At 44.8% G+C, this 22,152-nt stretch overlaps 1 protein-coding gene across 4 annotated transcripts in view; it reads right to left on the bottom strand.

Moving 5' to 3' along the window:
* KCTD1 (potassium channel tetramerization domain containing 1) overlaps positions 1–22,152 on the bottom strand; it is a 203,086-nt gene that overhangs the window by 75,747 nt on the left and 105,187 nt on the right. The window contains exon 1 of one of the 4 annotated variants that reach the window (XM_032152603.2): positions 17,793–17,933. The exons of 2 other annotated variants lie outside the window; for them this stretch is intronic. Coding sequence is in view for 1 of the 2 variants with exons in the window: in XM_032152601.2 (XP_032008492.1) it covers positions 15,625–17,436 (1,812 nt within the window). In the remaining variant the exon portion in view is untranslated. One more of the 4 variants, XM_032152601.2, reaches the window with a different exon arrangement.

The following is a 22,152-nucleotide window of genomic DNA, read 5'->3' as shown; positions in this document are numbered from 1 at the left end:
GAGGAATAGATTTTATTTATTTAAAGAGTAGAAGGAATAAAAATCATGAAAATATTAATTCTCACTCTTAAAAATATATAACCATTTTTTTTTGAAGAACCACTCTGATTATGGCAAATAAAAAATGAAACAGGGAGGCTGGGTGTGGTGGCTCACACCTGTAATCCCAGCACTTGGGATGCTGAAGCAGGAGGATCCCTTGAGCCCAGTAGTTTGAGACCAGCCTGGGTAACATAGGGAGACCGTGTCACTATTAAAGAAAAATAAATAAAATAAAATAACCCAAAATCAATTAGAAAATGTCAACCACAGGTTGAAATACTTTAAGTCAAATACATACACATTTCATTAAGTCAAATATTATAAAAAAGAAGTATATGTGTATATACCCTTAAAACATACAAATCCTAACCAAAAATGACAACATCGTAAGGTATACCAAAGTATGTTTAACTTTAAAAAGCCTGACCCAGTATCAAAATTCATATCAAGGACAAATGGGAGCTATAAAAACAGAATTTCCCTCAGTGTACTTAAACGTTGATCTAATTTAGAAGCATTTGATTTGCAAACATTTTTTGCCAGGATAGAATCATAGGTTCTTAGGGTGGAAAGAGATTCTAAATGTCACCTGACCAGGTATTCCTGGATCCTAGTTGCCCTATTCAGAAGGGCTCTTCCTAAATTTGTTTGGTGAGGTCACCTCACTGACACCAAGTGGGAGGATCAGGATACAGTTTAGCTGTGAACAGCGGCCTCCCGAGCTGATCTCATTCTCCAAAGCTAATCCCATGATTCTTTAGTATCACAAATATGGATGAAGCATTTCACAAACAAGTGCTTACCTTTGTTAAGTTTCTTTTGATTCCATCAATAATACCTTAGCTGCTTTCTTTTATAAGAATGGGGGAGAAAGGCCTGATTTCTTGACAGACCTATCTGGAGAGTGGTAGTTGGAAGGAAAGTGTGTATCCCAGAGAACAAAGATCTCAACCCTTGAGCAAGTCATTCAGATTTTGAGTGGTATGCCGGGATGAGTATGGGCTGAATAAGGCAGGATGTAATCACACCATAAAGGCTACACATAATCTAACAAGTGAGGAGAGGCGGCTTTGTCAAGAAGGAAAGAGATTCTGAGTTTATGACTCAGGGGCTTAAGAGATCTTCCTGCTTCCAGGGTAGCTGGGAGTACAGACATGCACTCCCACACCCAGCTAATTTTTAAATTTTTGTAGAGATGGGGTCTCATTATGTTGCCCAGGCTGGTCTCAAACTCGTGGCTTCAAGCGATCCTCTAGCCTCGGCTTCCCAATGTGCCGGGGTTACAGGTGTGAGTCACAGCTCCCTGCTGATCACTTCCTGCCTCTAGGCCAGAATCTGCTACTCCCCTTCTCTGGGCCTCCATCTCCTCACCTGTGATGTCTACCCTACCTAACAACAGGTTGCGGTGGTCAGAGAAGTCTGGCTCTGGGTTTATGCTGTGCCTTATTGTGATTATGTTGGCATGAGTGGTCAGTGTGGCCTGCTTCTGTGGGGGTGGGACCCAACTGATGGGGAAAAAGATGACACATTAAGAGCAGGAATCCTGGGGACTACAGTAGCTGCTCAGTTACTTCCATCTATATCAATCATGGTTTTATTAGTTTTCCTGTCTTTCCCACTTGACTGTCAAGTCCATGGGAAACAAGACCTTCACTGCCTTGTTCTTTATTGCGTCCTCAGTGATCAGCGAAGTTGGTGCTCAATAAATGTTTGTTAAATGAATAGAAGAAGTGAAAGACCTGGGATCCAGTCCTAGGTTTGCCATTGACTACCTCCTTCTTGGGGCAGGTCACTTAACCTCTGTAGCCTACAAGATTGCTGTGAGGATCATATGGAATAGAGGACCCTGAGTAGTTACATAACATGTGATACACAGATGTTAGTTATTGGGTTGATTGTGGGAACAGATTCTTCAGGAATGAGAATATGTAGTAGCTCTCTTACCAAGCAATGCATTGAAGGCTAATAATCTAACTGCGATTCACACTTTATAATGCAGATAATGTTTGCTGACTTTATTTCTAAACAAGCTGGTATAAACTAAATTACGACTACAATGTGAATTATTTGATAGTTTTTGTCAACTGAGCAAGTATTTTATTTCAGTCAAGTAGGAAAAGGGGGCTAAGAGAATGACTTAATTTGTCTCAAATGAGCACTTTATTACAAAGAGTGCTACTGTTCTATGTAATACATTGCCAGAAAGTTTCATATTCTTTATTGTATTTGGATGAGATCTTTTCTAGCTAAGCGGCCATAAGAATTTTTTTTCTTTGTTTCCTCTGCAGCGCAGGCTGTAGTGCAGTGGCACGATCTTGGCTCACTGCAACCTCCACCTCCTAGGCTCAAGCAATCCTCCCACCGCAGCCTCTGAGTAGCTGGGACTACAGGCATGTGCCACCATGCTGGGCTAATGTTCGTATTTTTTGTAGAGATGGGGTTTCACCATATTGCCCAGGCTGGTTTCGAACTCTTTGAGATCAAGTGATCTGCCTGCCTCAGCCTCCCAAGGTGCTGGGATTACAGGTATGAGCCACCACTCCTGGCCTGTGAGAATATTTTTAAAGCTATTATTAAAAAAAAAAAAAAAAAAAGCCATGGAATTTGTGATTTATCATCTGGTCGTATGTGTTAGATTTTAATAATAAAAGTATAAGAGGTTCTAGTTCCATATTCTAGATGACTAAGATATTTCTTTATTGAAACACATTTGGAATACGGTTTACTGGTATCGTAACATTCTAATGAAAATTATAAATAAAAAGTGACTGATCTCCATAACTACACTGCTTATAATTAGGAAAAATCAATTTGTATATTTTTTTTTTACGAGATGGATAATCTTACTGAAACCTGAAGATTTATATTGCCCACACTTGTAATTCATTTCAATTTTTTTATTTACAGTCTACTTAAAAATATACATAGAAAATAAAATCTACTTAGAGTTTGTTCAAAATTAATCCTTGAAATATTTTACATAAAGTATATTTAAATTTTTCTCTCTGTGGCATAAAGGAGAGAATAAAAGTTTGTGTTTCATTTTATTTTTATATTTTAATGAGTCACATAATACCTGTACCTATAATTTAATAGCCATCTTTCTCTAAACTTTAGTTTTTATTATTAGTCTCTTGATTATCATTATTTTATCCTTGCCAAAGATGTGAGTTCTCCAACTGGTTTCTTGGTACATCTCCACACTTCTGCCTGTGTTTATAAATATTTTGTAATTTTTTTCAACCCTTTGTCTTATCTTTCAAAGAGAATACTGAAGATCATCTGTAAATTGTATATAATCTCTCTCATTTTCCTCTAACCTGTCAATAATCTCTAACCAATAGAATATATATGTATATTTTATACATATGTATTTTAAAGCTATCATTTATTCAGCACTTACTGTGGGCTTTTAATATAAGTGTATTTGTATCATCCCTATTAAGAAATGTAGTAAACTGCCTAAGACCATTCAGGTCAATGATTCATGTAACTTTAACTTGGTCTATCCCTTGGTAATTCTACCAGAACCCACAGAGAATATGAGTTTTGCTCCAAACTGATGTACCTCTTCCTTTATGACCAGAGGTTCCTTAACCACTTACTTCTCCTATACTTTTTTCTACTGTCTTTTCCTCATTTTCCTTTTTACTCTCATATCACCAAAGTGTTCTTTATCTCTTGTGTTATCTGTCATCACCAGCAAAAGACCTACATGTCTGTGATTTTCACTTCTGAAGGATGTTCTTATAATAAATCAGGTGACTCCAAGACAGCAGAATCTTTTCACTCACCTGTTCTGGCTGGGCAAGAGCTCCCTGCCAAGGGCATCACCGAGGGAAAAGCCTGGGGTTGGGGGGGGGGGCTGTCATCCTGTGCCAAGAGGTAAACCCTTCCCCCATAAAGTACCTTGATTACTAAACATTTTCTATTTGTCAGGCACTTTAGTCATTTTTATTGGTTCTTTTTACTAGTTATAACTGCATCAGAACTGCATTCCTTTTCTCTTTTAATTAAGTGCTCTGAATGAAGTGGCAAAGACTGAGGGCCTTGGGGAGCAAGTCTTCAACTGCCAAACAGTCAGTGAACAGATACAGAACCACAGAAACAGAGGACTGGTCCCAGCGAGCGTCAGACCCCCAGCAAGGAGCCAGTCTGCACTGACCCACTGAAGAAATGGCTCCAGGGGGCTTGACTTCGTATTTTAAAAAAAGTCCCCAAGTCAACCTAAGACTGTAGCTTTCAGCCACTGATGTCTCAGGCATATACTGACATTTGGAAGACCGGGCTGTTCATTTCACCCGACCCATCATGTTCCCCTTTCTTCTCCTGAGGCTCCAAAAACACAAAATCACACTAAGATTCATTCCATTTTCAAAAGACACATCCATCAATATACTTGTGTTTGGGTGTCCTTTTTCTCCTCTCTTTAATACCTAACTATACCATGCTTATAACTTTATATATAAGGTACAGCTTTAAAAGTACCACTGTAGAAGTGGCCTGGAGCTGGAAGCAGAACTTTAACTTTGCTTCTTGGTAGGTAGGTGAATGTGAGGGTCAGTTTTCCTCATCTATAGAATGGGTATGATGAAAGTTCCTATCTTTCCCCTTCAGCTTGCTAATATTCTGTGCATAGATTCACAGGACTTATCACACAGTCAGGGTTTATTCATTTGGTTACTTATTTGCCTCCCCCACGAGACTGAGTGATTCCTCCAAAAAAAAAAAAAGATTTTTTTTCTGTGTCCCCTCAGTCTGTCTAGCCCAGTACCTGACACTAGGAACTGCTCTACTAAGCCCTTGGAATGAAATCACATACAGGAAAGCCCTTTGCCAACTGTGAAGCACTATCTACAAGTACCTTAGTGATTACTCATAGTGTGGTCCCACAGACCTGAGAGGTGAATGAAATCACGCTGGACTCCAAAGCCATACATTTAGTGAATGTGAGTTGTAATTAACATGTGAACTGTGACAGGGTACCAGTTCTGGATTTTGTGGGATTATCGTACATAAGCTCAATCTTAAAATATGTGGCTTCACAACATGGTGAACATTTAGAGTGGCTCATATGTGGTGGAATGTGGCAGCTTACTTGGAGTGGGGACACCTAAAACACAAGTATACTAAGGCTTACTGGAGAAGCCTGCAACGTTACAGCAAAGAAAAGGCTTAAATTTTTTGACAAGGTAGTATTTTATTTTTTCCTGGGTTTCCACATTCCCCATACATGCACTTCAGGTTTAACTGTTTAGTCTTTCAGTTTGGTTAGGCCACTTTTGGTCCCATTTCTGAGATACTAATACACATCCCTTGCTCTCCAGGGCTGACCTGGGAACACTCATTAAATGAGATAAGACTGGATCTCCAGCCAGTCCTTTGAACTTGCCCTAGGTATTCCACTGTAGTTTCTCCAATGTCTTCTCTTAAATATTTCTAAGTTATTCTTCACCTCCAAGTTCCTACCGTGCACACAGTAAGTGCTCAATAAATGCTTTCAGAAATGAATCTGCTTTTCAGAGTTTTTCTGAATAGCATTCTCCTTCACCTTGCCTTTCTCTCCTTAGATCTTGGCTCACGTCCGAAGAGGTGGTTCTAAAAACCCTTCAAGGGATGACATGGGATTCTATGACTCCACGATCCTTTCATAAATTAAAAACAAAAAACAAAAAACCACGAGACACATTCCTGGAACTTTACCACCCCCACCACCTCCATAAAGTGATCCTGAAAAAAATAGTAAAATCCAGCATTGTGAACACCCTACCATTAATTATAAAAGACGAACATGTGAAAGAACTCTGGGGTGAGTGGAAAAGAAGCTAGCATAATCAGCTTTCTAATGTTCTTGTTATACTTTTATTTAGATCTGTGTGTTTCTACAGCAACATGTTTCTAAACTGCTACCTCAATCCACTGAAAAATAAACATTCAGCAAGTCTCTTTTTTTTCTGGAGTGAAAAAACAACAACAATATTTGTTCAAGATGTAAGAAAATATCTAAAATCTATTTAGATATAGTTTTGTCAGAAAGAATATCACAAAATAGAAGCCAATATTCCATATAAACTGGCTGAATACAATACGCTATTCTATAAAACCCAAAAACCTATTCCATAAGGACTATACTGGCTGAATACTGTAAGTATTTGGAGGGCAGACTAAATCAGAGGTAATAAATCCCTGCACTGTCACACTAAAAACAAGTCACAAAAGATCATTAACTGGTCAGCAATAATGTATCAAAATACCAACCAATTATCTTAATTCTGTAGTCTATTTCAATCATATATTAGTACACCTCAGCTTTAAGTGGCATTTCTATTGATTTACATAGTATCCAAGACAGAAGTATTAGAAAATTGTACTGCATTTTTACATCAGGGAAACGTAAACATCATAACATAGGCTCTAGCGAAATATAGACCCTACTTCTAGAATACTGAAATTAAGAGATTTATGTAGATTATAGCTATAATGACCTTCATAATATTTTAGGAATCCCAGTAAAATGACCACTCCCTTCATCTCAAGCCGTTCCAAATAAAATTTAATCTCTTTTGAAAAACTGTTGATTTCATTCTGTTCATTGTTGTCTCATTTCATCTGTGAATGTGCTGTAGCCTGGGCAGCAATTATGCCCATCAGTGGGCTCCCCAAGTCCTAGTGCTAATTTTTTAGCATTAGAAAATTTCCAGTCGGGCATGGTGGCTCATGCCTGTAATCCCAGCACTTTGGGAGGCTGAGGCAGGTGGATCACCCGAGGTCAGGAGTTTGAGACCAGCCTGGCCAACATGGTGAAACACCGTCTCTACTAAAAATACAAAAATTAGCTGGGCATGGTGGCACATGTCTGTAATCCCAGCTACTCAGGTGGCTGAGGCAGGAGAATCGCTTGAACCCAGGAGGTGGAGGCTGCAGTGAGCCGAGATCGCACCACTGCACTCCAGCCGGGGAAACAAGAGCAAAACTCCGTCTTAAAAAAAGAAAAGAAAAGAAAAGAAAAGAAAAGAAAAGAAAAGAAAAGAAAAGAAAAGAAAAGAAAAGAAAAGAAAAGAAAAGAAAAGAAAAGAAAAGAAAAGAAAATTTCCATGCCTCTGTAAAGAGAAACAGGAAGGGTCTGTAGAACTAAGTTAGAAGAAGGTGTGGAGTTAAATCCCACGTGGGCCACAGAACATGCAAATCTTAAGGAAAAGTAGAGGAGAGAAAACAGGCTTTGAGGTAAAGCATCCACACAGATGGGCTTTTTTTGGTTAACTGTGAGAGGGAAGAGGGCCCAGGTAGGCCAGAGTGCAAGAGCCTGCACTGAGATTTCATATCTCCCAGAAGACCTGCAAAAGTGCTACTGGCCAGAGTCTATGGATGCTCCAAAAGAAGAAACGGCAGAGGGGCCCCCTGCGCAGCACCTGGACAAGCTACTTCCAAGAGCCAGACTGAAGGCTGGGGCTAGGACTTAATGATAAAGATCTGCATTTGTTCAAATGTAAAGCATTCTGCACTAAGATAACAAAATGATAACAAATATTCCTATAGTGCTCATATTTGAAGCACTTTTCAAGCGGTATCTCATTTAACACCCACGCTCCTGTGAGATCAATGTTATCATCATCCCCATTTGACTGAGGAGGAAACCGAGGCACCCAGAGATCTGGGCAGAGCTCCAGGGGATGTGGCTCTGGAGTCTGTTCTTAACCACTATGTGATATGGTTTCTCAAATGAGGTTGCTCCAAATCCCAGACCCAGCAAAGGCTGGGGGCCCCACATAGCAAAACGGAAGCATGCCACACACCAGAAATATTCTTTTGTGGGTCTCTGCATACTTATGTCATTGCTTTGTAATGCTGTCTTTTAACAAGTTCTCTCTTCTTCAGTTGTTCCAGAAAGCATCACAGGTAATAATGTGATTTCATGTTCTATCATCTTCTCTTTATTGGATTCTTTTATTTGAACAGTTGATAAGAATTTTGCAATCGACAGGCCATGGGTTTGAAAGAACAGACTGTAGAATCTGACAGGCTGGGTTCAAATCCCAGCATAGTTACTTACCAGTTGTTAGGGCTTAAACAACTGAATCAACATCTATGACCCTTAGCTTGCTTCCTCTTTTATGAAATGAAAATAGTAACCATAATTCCTGGAAGGGTCGCATGAGGATTAAATGAGAGAACACATCGGCCAGTGCTCAAGATGTTCAGAGCACATGCACTGTCTAGGAGTCTTTTCAAGCGCAGGGGCTGATTCAGGGGTACAGAGTGGCGGGATTTTTGCATTTCCCACAAGCTCCCAAGTGATGCAGATGTTGCTGGTTGGTGGACCACTTTAAAGCTTTCAGTATGTCTTCATTATTATTAATGTTAATGATTATATTCTACTCCATAGCTACAGAACCAGTTAGAGATTGTGACAGTTTACATCAGAACTCTCCAATGAATGAATCAAGTTTGTCTCTGCAGACTGCAGTACAACGAGATGGGAGCCTCGTGCCTTATGCCCCTACAGTGCTCCCCACATTCACTCCTGTCTGGATCTGGTCTAACAGTCCACTCACTGACCCATAACAGCCAGGAATGTGGAAATAATTCACGTTTCTAAGTTAAGTTCCTTAAAACTGCATGTCAAAAACCATAGCAACTTGAAATATCAGAATTAATCCACAAGCACAAGAAACTTATCCTCAACACTTATTTCTCAGATTATGATAAAAATGAAGGATTTTTTCAAATATCAAGTTTACATATATGTATATATATATATATATGAAGATATTATCTATGAACATTTTGTCTAAATAGAGGATGAGGCAGAGAAATGTACAAATATGAAATTCGATTTTAAAAATATACATAGTGTACTTAACTAGTTTGGTCCCTGGCACACAGTGAAAGGGCCCAAATGGGAACTGGTGCTATAAATAATTGCTTCCTTTTTCTTGTGTTAAGACAGAAAGGATGGGGATTGAATGGGGAGATACTAGGCTGAACTGGGTTAAACCGGACTAGGGACATGAAGTAAAACTAGAAATTCATGATCACAAGCTCCCAAACTAGTCCTGACATTTTAATTTGGCAACTGAATTACTCACAAAGGAAGCAACATCTGTCTCTGTCATCCCTTAGCATTCCTTTCTGAACTCCTCCTCTTGTCGCCTAGAGGCCTAGCACCTAATGCTGTCTTAAATCTGCCAGCCTCTTCGGGCAGCACGTTTTACCCCCCTTCCTCCCAGACTGGATCAAAACCTTCCAGGGTTCACTGACAGTTGGGGGAAAGCAGTACACTTGACCCTTGAATGACAGGGGTTGGACTGTGCGGGTTCACTTATATGTGGGTGTTTTTCATTGAAAGTCACACCAAGTGTGCCTGCCTGTCCTGCTTCCCTTTCTACCTCCTCTATCTCCTCTGCCTCTGCCACCCCTCAAACAGCAAGATCAACCCCTCCTCTTCCCCCACCTCCTACTAAACCTGAAGATGACAAGGAGACCTTTATGATGATCCACTTCCACTCAATGAATAGTAAATATATTTTCTCTATCTTATGATTTTCTTGATAACATTTTCTTTTCTCTAGCTTACTTTATTGTAAGAATACAGATGATACATAAAGCATACAAAATATGTGTTAATCAACTGTTTATGGTATTGGCAAGGCTTCTGGTCAACAGCAAGCTATCACTTAAGTTTTGGGGAAGTCAAAAATTTGTTATAAGCAGCGTTTTGACTGCAGGGGGTTGGCGTCCCTAAGCCCTGAGTTGTTCAATGGTCAACTGTAATTCAGGGTGTGAATGAGTCCAGATACTCCCAGTAAAGGTTTGGATTATGAAGAGGATTTTCAAGTGGCATTGGCTCTATCTTCCGGTGGAGATGGTGCTGCAGGGTTGGAGGTGCAGAATGGGCTGGTGGAGTGGGGATCACTAAGAAGCTTGAGTCCATCCTCAGCCCTCTCCTTCCAGGCCTCTCCAATCCCCTCAGCTATCTGGGGTTACATAAATGAACTCATCACTAGAGGCCTGCACCATCTTCCTGCTGCCCTGCAGCCCACAGGATTAAAAACAACCAAAGTCCCTGCCTGCAGAAAGAGGAGCTGAATCACACACCTCAGGATGGAGAGGGTTTTCAGAGAAAGGAAATTCTCATTGGGGGTGAAAATGTGAAAAGCTAGCCCAAAGCAAACTAGTACATGCAGGAGTTGCCTAAAAGCACATGTGGTTAAAAACTCCAAAGAAAACGCAGACACTTTTGACTTACGATACTGTAAGATAGCTCCTACCTCCATTATTTTTGAAAATTCTGTTACCCAAGACTTGGGCAAAATTTATGATATCTACCCCCACCAAATTAAAAAAAACCTGTCTGTCATGAATGAAAGTTTGCTGTCATATGTAAGTGAATCTTTTTTAGGGAGAAAGAAAAGGCTCTGTACGGTTGCTATACGCTATAAGCTAAAAGGTAAGAAGTCTGGCTATAAAGAAAGTGTTGAAAGGAATTTAGAGAATCACTGAAAACCCAGAACACGCCTCATTAGGTTCAGCTTCCTGTAGTGCTAGTGTGGGCATAGCAGGGTCTGTCGTCCAGTTTATGGTCATGGGCATTAGATAACACAACCTCATATTCAGGTTTAATCTCAACCCCATACCCTTTGCTGTATCTCGAAGGGCTGAAAAGATCATTTATTTCTGGGCCATCTAGAAGCTCATGCTGCCATAAAGACTCAAAACCACTCAGCACCCATCTTCTCTTGAAAGAGAAGAGTAGGCAAAGGAAAAGTTTTCATAAATCTGAAAATCCAAAAGAACTTTATAGGGCCCAAAACTTTAAGAGTTCACCTGTTTCCCCTCTGATGATCATGTAGCAAGCAGAGAATTATTTCAGCTTAAAGGGTATAAGTCCACTAATTGCCCAGCCTCTATGAATCCCTCTTGAGGACAAGGACTGAATCCTGCTCCTCTTTGCAGCACTTAGCAAGCAGAAAGATGCTCACTTAACAGGGGATGAACTGAATTCAGCATCTTAGAGCACTAAAAATGTTAATTAAAGAAGTGTGCCTGTGCAATGTTTCAAATCCTAAAGCTACGTTTTCTTTCGTGTTAGTTTATCAAGGTCAATCCATATCCCCTTTGTTTGAACCAATTAATTCATACTACCTTATCCCTTACATAAATTCTCCAAAGAAATCTTTAAAAAGGCAACTTGACTATTGGTACAATGCAACGGATGACAGATAAGTCAAGAGAAGTAAAATCGGTTCTACAAATAAAAGTTCTAACATATGACAGACCTACAGATGACTAGTTTACATGTATGTTCCTAAGACTTCAAAGACACATACTACACAGGAACTCCTGTATTGATTCTGCTTTCAAAATGGCAGTTAAAACACCAAAAGGTGTCTTGAAACTCAAGTTTTATTGGATAACTGAAGTAGGGCTTTAACTGGCTTGGACCCACTTGGATGATCATCCAAGTGGTCTCACATATAACTAGTGGTCCTCGGAAAAGAAAGGCTTCTTCCTGCTTGAAAACTACTTAGTAATGACAAGAGGGTGGCCTTTTGGTGACATTTGCTTGGGGAGCCAAATTTTAAAATCAGGGTGATACAAAGATTTAAGTTTTGGATGAATGGGATCCACTTTCTCCCTGGCAGCAAATATTTCTTTTTCTGTTTCATGGGTCAGCTTGAGTAGAGAGTGAACTGCCATCAGATATGAGTTTATATCAATTTAAAATAATACTCCTGAATACTGGTTGCAACATTAATATGCGAGTACATGGAAGAGAATATAAAGGTACAGATTTCTTTCCCAAAATGACTGCTGCAAAACACTGAGTGCATCACCTTTTAACTGTCTTTATTTTGATCTAGTTTAAACAGATAAAGAAGCCAAAATTTTGCCAATGAGACTACTTGCCAGGTAGAAAACGATTAATTTATAGATTCCTGGTACAAAAGCCAAAACAGTAGGCGCTCAGTGACTACTTCCTGAATGAAGAAAGTTACATACTTATGTACAAAACATTTAGTTTCTCCACCAACTTGAACTTTTCATAAAGAAGAGCAAATGTTCTTGCAGTAGAAAAAGGAATGTAGCCACAAACTAATATTAAAAATCAGAAGAATACCCACTCTTTAAAAGGCAGTTAATCTTAATAGCTCCAAATAACCATGGCAAGAAGTCTTGTTACAATTGCTATACTCCTTTAATGTTTATAAAAATTTGATTCCATCTATAAGAAATAAAGAATATCCCTCCCTCGAAGTCTTCAAATTCAAAATAGGACTTTAGCAGTTATTTCAATAATACTTAAAACACATGCCTTTCACTATTAAGTAGATACATTAAATATTCCTTCTTCTTGCCCCTACAGCACCTGAGTGGATTCCCTGAGCTGTCAGTCTCTGGCTTCTCCTCAAAGGTAAGTTAATGAACAACCGACTGTGTCAGCCTGCTTGCAGCCTGCTGCAGTTTTCACTCTGCAAACTATAAGGACCAAAGGCCCCCACTGAAGACGATAAAACACAAACAGGGGATGTGCACCAGCCCCCAAAATCTTTCCACTAATAGATGTCCTCTCTACAGAATTCCTTAAAAGTATTTCTGGAAATAATCTAGGTTAGGGTCAAGCAAGTGCAACTAAAGACACCTTTGTCACAGCTTGCAAATGCTTCACACTTTTGTTTGGCACAGGAGAGAGACATAACTACAAAAACTGTAGTGACAAAACTATGACATTCAGAATCTAAACTTTATTAGTATTTTTTCCTCTGAGAATGATAAAGAACAAAATTATAAATCTCTATCATCCCTCTAAACTGAAGTACTGTTCTCTGAGGTAGGAAAAATGCTCTATTTTTATGCAAAGAGAATAGTTATAAGGATGGAAGATACAGTGGTAAGCAGTTTAAAATGGACTACATGACCTCCACCTGGGAGCTTGCAAACCGTACCAATAACTGGATCATTTTAGATCACAATAGCTATTTGGGGGACAAAGGAACTAGAACTACCCTTTACTTTTAACACAACCATTCAAGAGAATTAAAGAGTGGACCAGTTAAAGCGACCATCACAACCATCACCATAATTCCTCACTCCCTCCAAAAGCCAGATACTTCACATGAGCAATCACACATTCCATAATCTTTGTTAATCCTTAAATGCATTCACTTTTCAACCAGTCCTATAAATATTTAATAACACCCTCAAGAAGTAAAAAGAGTAAATGCATTTAAAGAAGCAGGCTCTTCATCTTTTGAGAAACTTGCAACATTAGTAGAAAATCGAAACATCAGTGTGTGACCTCTGTTATCAAGATGTCTCTAAGATGGTCAACAGTGGAATTCTGTATGACACCACTTGATAAAGTCCAGTCAGTATTAGGCTAGAGAGCCTATGTTTATGATTAAGTAATAATGACTGAAGCTGGAGCTGCACAGGGCATTTCCTGGGGATTAATGACCAGCCAGAAAAGTTGATGACCCAAAGCAATGCCACAGGCCAGCAACCTCCACTAGGCATTAAGCTCCAGGAAATGCACTGAACCTCAACTCTTACAGTGATTTTAATACACAAAGAGGGAAAAAGTTTGCTCTCAGCTTTCTACTGAGCAATACTTCGACTGCTCAGACTTCATAAGTGAAAAGCTCACTATTAAATACGTGCAAACTGAACAACTTTTTGTAGTGTTTTAACTAACAGGGACTTGGAGCTAAGATCTTGTTTGAGAGCCATAATAATCATATAAGCCACATATGGACACTCAAATCTATATTTAACTTAGGAGTTACCTGACAATAATGCAAGAATAATAAAAGCATCAGTATACATACAGTTTTTTGGAACTGATTTATTTTACTCAGGTAAATAAAAGATAATGACTGAAAGATTGCATTCCTTAGAACAAAACCAAACCAATGAAACGAAACCCTCTTATCTTTTGTGGTTCTTTATGTCACAATTCTATATTACACTGGTGTCAAGAAACCAGCAGACAGATGCCAGTAGACAAACTGTTTCATTGTTATCCCAAGGCCATGCATGCCTTAATAAACTTTCTTAGGCTTTTAACTCTTAATCAGGTGCTATTCTAAACTAGGGCATTTCAAGGGTTTTTACTGTATCAGAAGAATGTGAACATTTATTTTTGCTTTCAAAGAAAAAGCAAACCCTAAATTCTCCTCTCCATTCTTAAAACTCACTAACACAACCTGTCAGAAATGGACTACACACCTGAAGTACAGAAGACACATAGCCTACAGGTCTTGTGTATTTTAGAGAACTTTGGTGTTTATATTACCACTCACAGCCCCTTTCTCAGTTGGCCTTGAGGCTTGCCCATTAGCTGGTAAACGTTTGAAAGGGTCAGTTTGTCCAGAACTGGAATTTCCACTTTGGAAAAAGCACAGAGGTACCTGACATATATATGTTCCTGGAGGGCCTGCATTATACCTTCAGACTTGCAAAATTCCTACTTCTGCTTGATGGCAGGCAGGTCAAAGTTGTAAAACCTCCAGTGGCTACTCCTGCCTGCAGAATAGAACACAGTGTCCAAAGACCCCTGGTTTCTGACTCCTAGAGAGTGTCCAAAACATGAATATAACTTTAATAATACTCACGAAAATACTACCTTGGGGAAAATAAGGAAAGAAGAATCTAACACTAGAGGCCCCAATCTCGACCCATAATTTGGCACTGCTTAGACTTAAATCATGTTAGGGTGGAAATAGTTTCCTCCTCTTTGATGAGGACAGTGAAGCCAAGGAGAAGTGAAGCGATTTGTCCATGCTGACTCAGCTGCTGGGACAGCACTCTTACTCTAATTATCTACTTCATAGGTATTATCTGCCCCCTAGATGGTGCGCTCCGTGGGGCTAGGGGGAGACAGCAATGTTTCAGTGCCTACAGTGCTGGGCACCACAGGCCCATACTCCAATTTGTAGCCTGACTGGAACTGCAGATAACACGTTCCCACTTTAGTTTATGGAAATTGCACCCCACACTGCCAGTTTACATTCAACTACATGTTACAGTATAAACTGGCACTCAACTGCCTGGCTCTCCACTCTCCATCCCTTTTCTTGAAAAAAAAAAAAAAAAAAAGCTACAGGAAGTGGGATTGGCACGTTTTCTTTTCAATAATTTATAACTGTTTTTCTACCTTCTAAAGTCATGGCGAATACGTAATAGAGTCTTTTAAGGGTTACTTGATTCAAATATGTCTTAAGTAACTGCTTCCTTTACATTTACAGCGTTCTCGCAGTCTTTGCCTTATAAAACCCATGCATTCAACGAAGAGCGGCTGCAAGAGTGAGCTAATCCTTTTGTTCTGCGAACTTTGAAGTTTTTCGCCTTACTGAACAGCAGTGATTTGTTAGGTAGCATGCCCTCTCTCACATCTTTTAAGGTTAGGTGTAAAGTTTCCCAAAAAGCACCAAGAGAGTTAACTTCTAAGGGTGAAACGAAATCCGATTCAGTACATTACCTACTTTTTAAAACTTCCCCCCTACCCAGAGCTGCATTAGCACAAAAGTTAGTCCCGAAGTGGTACCAAAGAAACATTTCATGCATAGAGTTTGGTTTGGTTACCTGGGTGGGGGAAACAATAGCAGGTGAAACTACTGTGGGAGAATTGGTGCTTCTGTGCCCATTGGCTTCTGGAAGAAGAGGCAGGGGGTCGTGTTTCACGGAAACCACCACCACCGCATCCACAGGCTCCGAGGGGCGGATATAAAGTCTTTTGGGGGAAGTGGGGCCGCAGATTTCCCCCGACTCGAACACCGACTCGTACAGGGCGCGCTTGGGCGCAGCCTCGGATTTCACGTCGGGCCCGACCTGGCTGTCTTTGGGGAGGATGTAAGTGTTCCCCAGCGAGGGCGGCTGGGGGCGGTGGTGGTGGGAGGGATGGGTGGGGGGGTGGTGGGAGTGGTGCCGTGCCGCCCCGTTCAGAGCCTCGGCGTAGCAGCCCTGCGGGGCGGGCGAGCCCAGCTTGGTGCCAATGCCCGCGATGCTGTTGAGCGTGGCGATGGAGACGGCGCCGATGCAGTGGTTGGTGTAGGTCTTGGAGAGCTTGGCCGCCTTGGAGAGCATCTGCATCCGAGTGCCTAGCAAGTTCTTGCCGATGGCTTTGTTCTCGTACCAGGTCACATCGCCCTCGCTGCAGTGGTCCCGGGGCCGCTGGAAGAATGCCTTGCAGAGAGGGTTGCGTTTCGACAGGTACTTGACGAAGCTGGCGTAGGGGCAGAACTCAGTGCCCGTCTCATACATGCGGGGCAAGTTCTCCTCGTCGCTGCTCTCGGCGCGCTTCTTGCTCCACGACGACGAGCGCGACTTGTGGTAGGGCCCGAGGGACTTGAAGTAGACGAACTTGCGACCGTCCTCGTCCATGGCCAGCCCAAAAGAGTCCTCCTCCAACTCACGCTGGTTCTCGCGGCCGCGGGTACAGAAGTACATGCACGTCTCGAACCAGACCTTGTTGAGCAGCCCGAAGGGCGTGTTGGTGCTGAAGACGCTGGAGGTGTACAGCTTGCGCAGGTCGGCGCGCGTGATGGCTTGCTTCTGCACCACCGGCCCGGCGCCCTGCTCCTCGAGCTTGCGGATGACCGCAGCCAGCGTCAGGTTGGCGCTGCGCAGCTCGGGATCCTTGGTGAGGTCGAGCGTGCGGCAGTACGGGGGCTCATTGAGGTAGCGGTTGAGGGAGCTGCGGATGCTGATGAGCGACGACTTGCTGTAGAGCTGGCCGCTCTTGGAGCGGGCCTCGGCATAGAAGGAGCGCAGCACGCGGCACAGCGCCCCCTTGTCCATGGTCTCGAAGTCCGGGCTCTGCGCCTTCTCGCTCAGGTACTCCCGGAAGATGCGCACGGCGTAGCGGGTGGCCAGCCGGGTGTTCTCGCTCAGCCGGGCCCGCTCGGGGCGCTGCAGCACGTCGGGGTCCAGCTCGGCGCCGTCCCCGGGCGGCCCACCGCGGGCCCGGGGCGCCAGCAGTCGCGGCGGCGCCTCGGGCTCCAGCGCGGCGCTCTGGTCCATATTGATCATATGGACCGGCTCGGGCTCCAGCTCCTCCCCGGCCGAGTCCTCGGGCTCCAGGGGCTCGTCCCAGTCCAGCCCCATCTCCTCCTCTTCCTCCTCCTCCTCGTCCTCCTCCAGCCCCCCACCTCCGTCCTCCTCCTCCTCCTCGTCCCCCGTTATCTGCACCTCCTGGATCTCGTCCTCCTCCTCCTCTTCCTCCTCCTCCTCGCCCGCGCTGCAGTAGTGCGGACGGCCGTGGCGGCGGCCGCGGCCCCCCGCGCCGCGCTCGCCCTCGCCCCGCTCCCCATTGTTCTCGGCGGCGGCGGCGGCGGCGGCGCTGGCGCTGCCGCCCGCGCTGGTGTTACAGTCCCCGCTGCCAGGCATTCTCGCCATATTGCCGTCTCTCTGCCAGTCCTCGGGCAGGGCGCATGCGCTATATTGGACCGCAGCGCTGAGAGCTTTTGTGTTTAATGACCTTCAGCTACCGGGAGGCAAAGCCGGGCTCTTAAAGGAGCCGCGCTCCAATTGTCATTCCCGAGCGCAGCTCCGGAGGGGCAGCGGCGCGCAGGGGATGGAGGGGAGGGGGGGGGGGGGGGGGACAAGTTAGACGGGAGAGATAGGGTAAAGGACGGAGGCTGACCAGACCTTCTTCCTCCCCCACCCGGCTCCTACTTCTAAGAAAACTTTGAAGAAAAAAAAAAGGAAAGGGAGGGAGAGCTGTCGGTGGGGGCGAAACACTCCCAACTTACCCTCTGGCGGAGAATTGCGCGGGCCCGGGCGGGAGAGAGGGAGGGCCGGCGAGAGGGCGGAACGGTCTCGTTTCTCTAAGTAATGCCCGAGGAGCAGTGCCCCTTCCACTGCCCCCTCATTGCCCCCCGGAGCCGGGGGGTCGGGGCGGCGGCTGCGCCGGGCAGGCCGCGGGTCCTGCCGCGGGAAACCCGTGTCTGGGGCCGCCCGGAGAGGAGCGGAGCAGGCAGGTTAATGAGCAGGGTGGAGGAGGCACGGCGAGGCCCCGCACCCTCTCGGCGCCCGCGGCCAGGGCGCAGCGGGCGAGGCTTGGGAGCGGGATGGGGCTGGCGGCGGCGGCGGCTCCCCCACCTACTTGCTGGCGGCGAGGCGCGGGGGCCTGGGGCCAGCCGCGCGGCTCTCAACTCCCTTTCCGACTCTTGCAAAGGAGAGAAACACGCCCCACGTCAGCCTCATCCCTTTCGACTTTTCCAACAGCCACATTTAAGCTGTCATTAAAGACCTGGGGCGCTCCCCGTAGGTCTGGGGCAAGTCCGCGCCGGTCCAGCCAGCCCCGGGAAGGAGCGAGGGAGAGAAGACTGGGAGGGGCCGGTGGGAGGGGAGACGAGGGAAGAGGCGCTCGGGACCCCAGGGGCCACAGGGACCCTTCCCCACCCGCCCAGGGCGCCGCCCTCCCTGCCCCCGAGCAAAGTGACACAACTCCCTCGGGTGAGGCGCTCCACCAGGCTGGAGCTGAAGTCTCCCTAAGGCCCGTCGGGCAGGCGGAAAAAGCGAACTTGGGTCTCGGCCGACTCTGCCGCCGCCACAATTCGGCAATTCGGATCCGGAGCGCACTCTCACTCAAAGTTTGCCAACCGCCATTCGTTCGCCCTCCGGGCTGCGCTGCCTCAGGCGCGCGGGGGCGGGCACCTCGGAAACTGGAAAAGCAGCCAAAGAGCTCGCCGGGTCTCGCTTTCCCATAGGAGACACTGCCCCACTTCCAGCCAAACGCCCGCCCCCGGCGCGCCCAGGCTCCGGGCGCGTCCTTGCGTCGCCGCCTCCCGCTCTCCTGGCCCAGGGGCAGCGTCCCAGAGCCGCCCGGGACTTTGGCTGTTCTCTTAGGAGGCACAGCCCAGGCCACTTTCGGAGCTCGCGCTGCATCCTAACTTTCACCTCCTCCCGCAGCCCGTGTGTCCCCTGGCGCGCGGGCCAGCTGCGAGTCCCTGGGGTGAGGGGCCACGAGGGAGTCAGGTCCCCAGCGGCGCGCCCCGGTGCCAGGCCGTCTTACTGGGAGGCAGCCTCGCCTGCTCCTCGGGCGCGTCCTCGAATTTGCCTCCAAGTCCGAATTCTCGGCAGTTAGGCTGTGAGAGTCAGTCATTTCAACTGCCTGTTTCCCCCTTCCCTGGCCCTCCTGTCTTGCTCTCAAGGGATACATTTTACGCATCAATTGAAACCCATCCATCAATTTGTATTTTTTTTTTTTTTTTTTTTTTTTGGTAAGAAAGAATGAAAGACCAGGTCTCAGGGCCGTATGGGCTTCTGAGTGGGAGTTGACGATGTCTTTTTCTGCAGCGAACGCTGCTGGTCCTCCGCGTGCCTCCCCGGCCCTGGACGCCACCCGAGCTTTGGGGAAACCGCGCCAGGTGTGAAACAAGTTAGAGCAAGTCCCTGCCTCGCGGGCCGCCTCCGGCTTCTTAGGGAAACACACACACACACACACACACACACACACACACACACACCACGCTCTCATCCGCCCGGCTCTCCGCGGAGAACCGTCCCGGAATCGTCCCCGAGATGCGGCGCGCGAGGTGGCCGGCTTTGTTCACAATGCACTGCCCTCCGCACCCGCCCTGGACACGTGCAGAAAGGCGTGTTCGTTTCTCCGAGGCTGCGGTGAGCAGCTAAGTTAGTTGCACACTGGGACCCCCACATACGAGCTGGCACACACTAGTCACACACGGCTACTTCCAGAGGGCTGGCCCTTTGTCCTGGGACGCTCCCAGGTTTTCGGGCCGCGGTGCGGAGAACTCAGGTGGGTGCCCGGCAAGTTACCTACCGGGGGCTGTTCCCCCACGGCCCTCACCATAAGCGCAGGGACCCGGGGGCCGCGCTGGCTCCGGGCTGCGCTCCTGGCTTGGCAGGGGACCCAGGCCCACACTCCAGCCTGAGAGTGGAGCCGCCCCCCAGGTCTCCCCACCTCTGCGGGCGGCGGGGTCCACCCCCCTCCCACCAGCTCCCCTCCCTACTGGGCGAGCTGCTTTGAATTGCTCGCAGTTTGCCGGAGGCGGTGTGCTGGGTTGGACGCTCCGGGAAACAAAGCAACCCAAAACAGCTCCCAGTTGACGTCAACTTATTTCCAGAAAAGAAAATAGTTTTGTGCTCCCAGGAGAAAATTCCCCCAGGGCAGGTCTCTACTGGCAAAAGTCAGGGGAAGGAGGTGGGGTATAGCAGAACCGAAAAACCCCAAGCGCAAATAACTTTTTAACGGACTTGGAAAAGCAGCAGTTTTGGATGCTGCTTGGACAGTTTGCAAACAACGGGCAGGACCCGCGCTTAAATTCGATATGAAAAACGCACCTTGGAAAGTATGCCTTGGCCTGATTATCGGGCAACTGTGGATCTGCTTCGTTGCACCAGCTCCGGAAAGGCTACCAAAATGATCTGCCCATAGGATACTTCATTAAATACTGGAAAAGAAGACGTCTTTGGGCTACTATCTGTAGGAGTCACGGGAAGAACACCCGGAAAAACAGATATATACCCTGCTTCCCCTTGACCAAAAAAAAAAAAAGAAAAAAAGAAAAAAAAAGTTGCTTAATTTTTAAAACCCAATAACACAAAATTACGGTAGAGTTCATAAAGTAGTTCAATTCCAAGTTTAATAAATGATCCCTTAAAAACATCCTGTGGTTCCATACACTCAATTCCAAAATGAAAGAATCAAAAAAGCTTTCTTCTTATTATTTCTGTAGAGGCAATATTGGTTGTCGTTCTGCCTATCAGCCAGCATCCGATTCCTCTACTTGACCTCTCCATATCATGAAGTCCGTTCAGACTACCACCTTGACAATCGAAGCTGCCGGTCACCCCTTTGAAAGGATGCTTTATTTCTTGTTCAGGATACATGACTTCTTTATAATCCCAGTACTATAGGGAACATTTATTGCAATTATTTAACTGTCAGAACTCTCTAAACTATGGTAAGATGTTTACAACTTTTAACAAGATTCTCCATCTTTTGCTGGTGGGGGTGGGAGGTCTCTTTGTATATTTGTGCTTCTCCACTTCTCAGAATACTTGAAAATAGTGACATGGTTATTTCAGCATGAAAAACTCCAAATGTCTCCCCCTCGATTCATAACCCAACTACTTCCATTTTAGGCTCACATTTTATGAAATTTTGTACTATACAGAAACATATTCAGCTCTTCCTCCTTTTTGCTTCCAGTCTTCTGAGTATCATCTGTTAATATACTGGATATAGTTGCTTTTTATCTGCCTGTTTCCTCTCTACTAAAGCAACACACACCCTTGTAGTTTCAGTCTGGTGCCTGGGGACATGGTGAGCACTTGTCATTTATATTGAATGAAGAGAATCTGTGTTTGGTTAAATCTTACATTTAGCAGGGAAGTTTTTGTGAAAAATTAAAAATAACATGAATCTGAAGTTCTGTATTGAAAATCAGGACAAATAGTAACTACAAGGCAACATTATTGTTTGCAAGTTAAAATGAATTTAATGGCTGCTTTGGATGAATATTTCCTTATCATTAATTCCCTCTCTAGTGGAACATGCTTTAGAAAGTTATTGCAGAAGTAGAGTGAGGGACCCTTTTCTCTCAGCAGAGTTAATGTTGCCCCTTCTGAAGGCAGATATGGGGAATGGAAGTGTCTCTATTAAGAGAGGTGGGCTGGGGAGGATTTAAATTATTAAATTTCAGGAATGTTGTGGGCTCTTGAGAGCAGAGGCCAGAAAAAGCATTTAGTTCATCATTTTAAATACACAAATTAAAAGAGACGCCATACTGTCTTGATGTAATTACTAAAAGATTCATAAAGGGCTTTCAAGGCTAAATATGAATTCAAATGGAAACTATTTTGGTATATCTTGGTTTTAGAGGTTTTTTTTTTTCTTTTGAAACAGGGTCTTAACTCTTTCACCCAGGCTGGAGTGCATTGGCATGATTATGGCTCACTGCAGCCTCAGCCTCCTGGGCTCAAGTGATCCTCCCATCTCATCTTCCCAAGTAGCTGGGACTACAGGCCTGCTCCACCAAGCCTTCCTAATTTTTGTATTTTTTGTAAAGATAAGTTTCCCCATGTTGCCCATGCTGGTCTTGAGCTCCTGGGCTCAAGTGAGCCACCACTCGTGTCTCAGAG

The sequence above is a fragment of the Hylobates moloch genome, unplaced genomic scaffold (assembly GCF_009828535.3).
Source record: "Hylobates moloch isolate HMO894 unplaced genomic scaffold, HMol_V3 SCAFFOLD_5, whole genome shotgun sequence".
Lineage (NCBI taxonomy): Eukaryota > Metazoa > Chordata > Mammalia > Primates > Hylobatidae > Hylobates > Hylobates moloch.
Note: the sequence above shows the minus strand (reverse complement) of the source record. Positions and strands in the feature narration are given on the sequence as shown.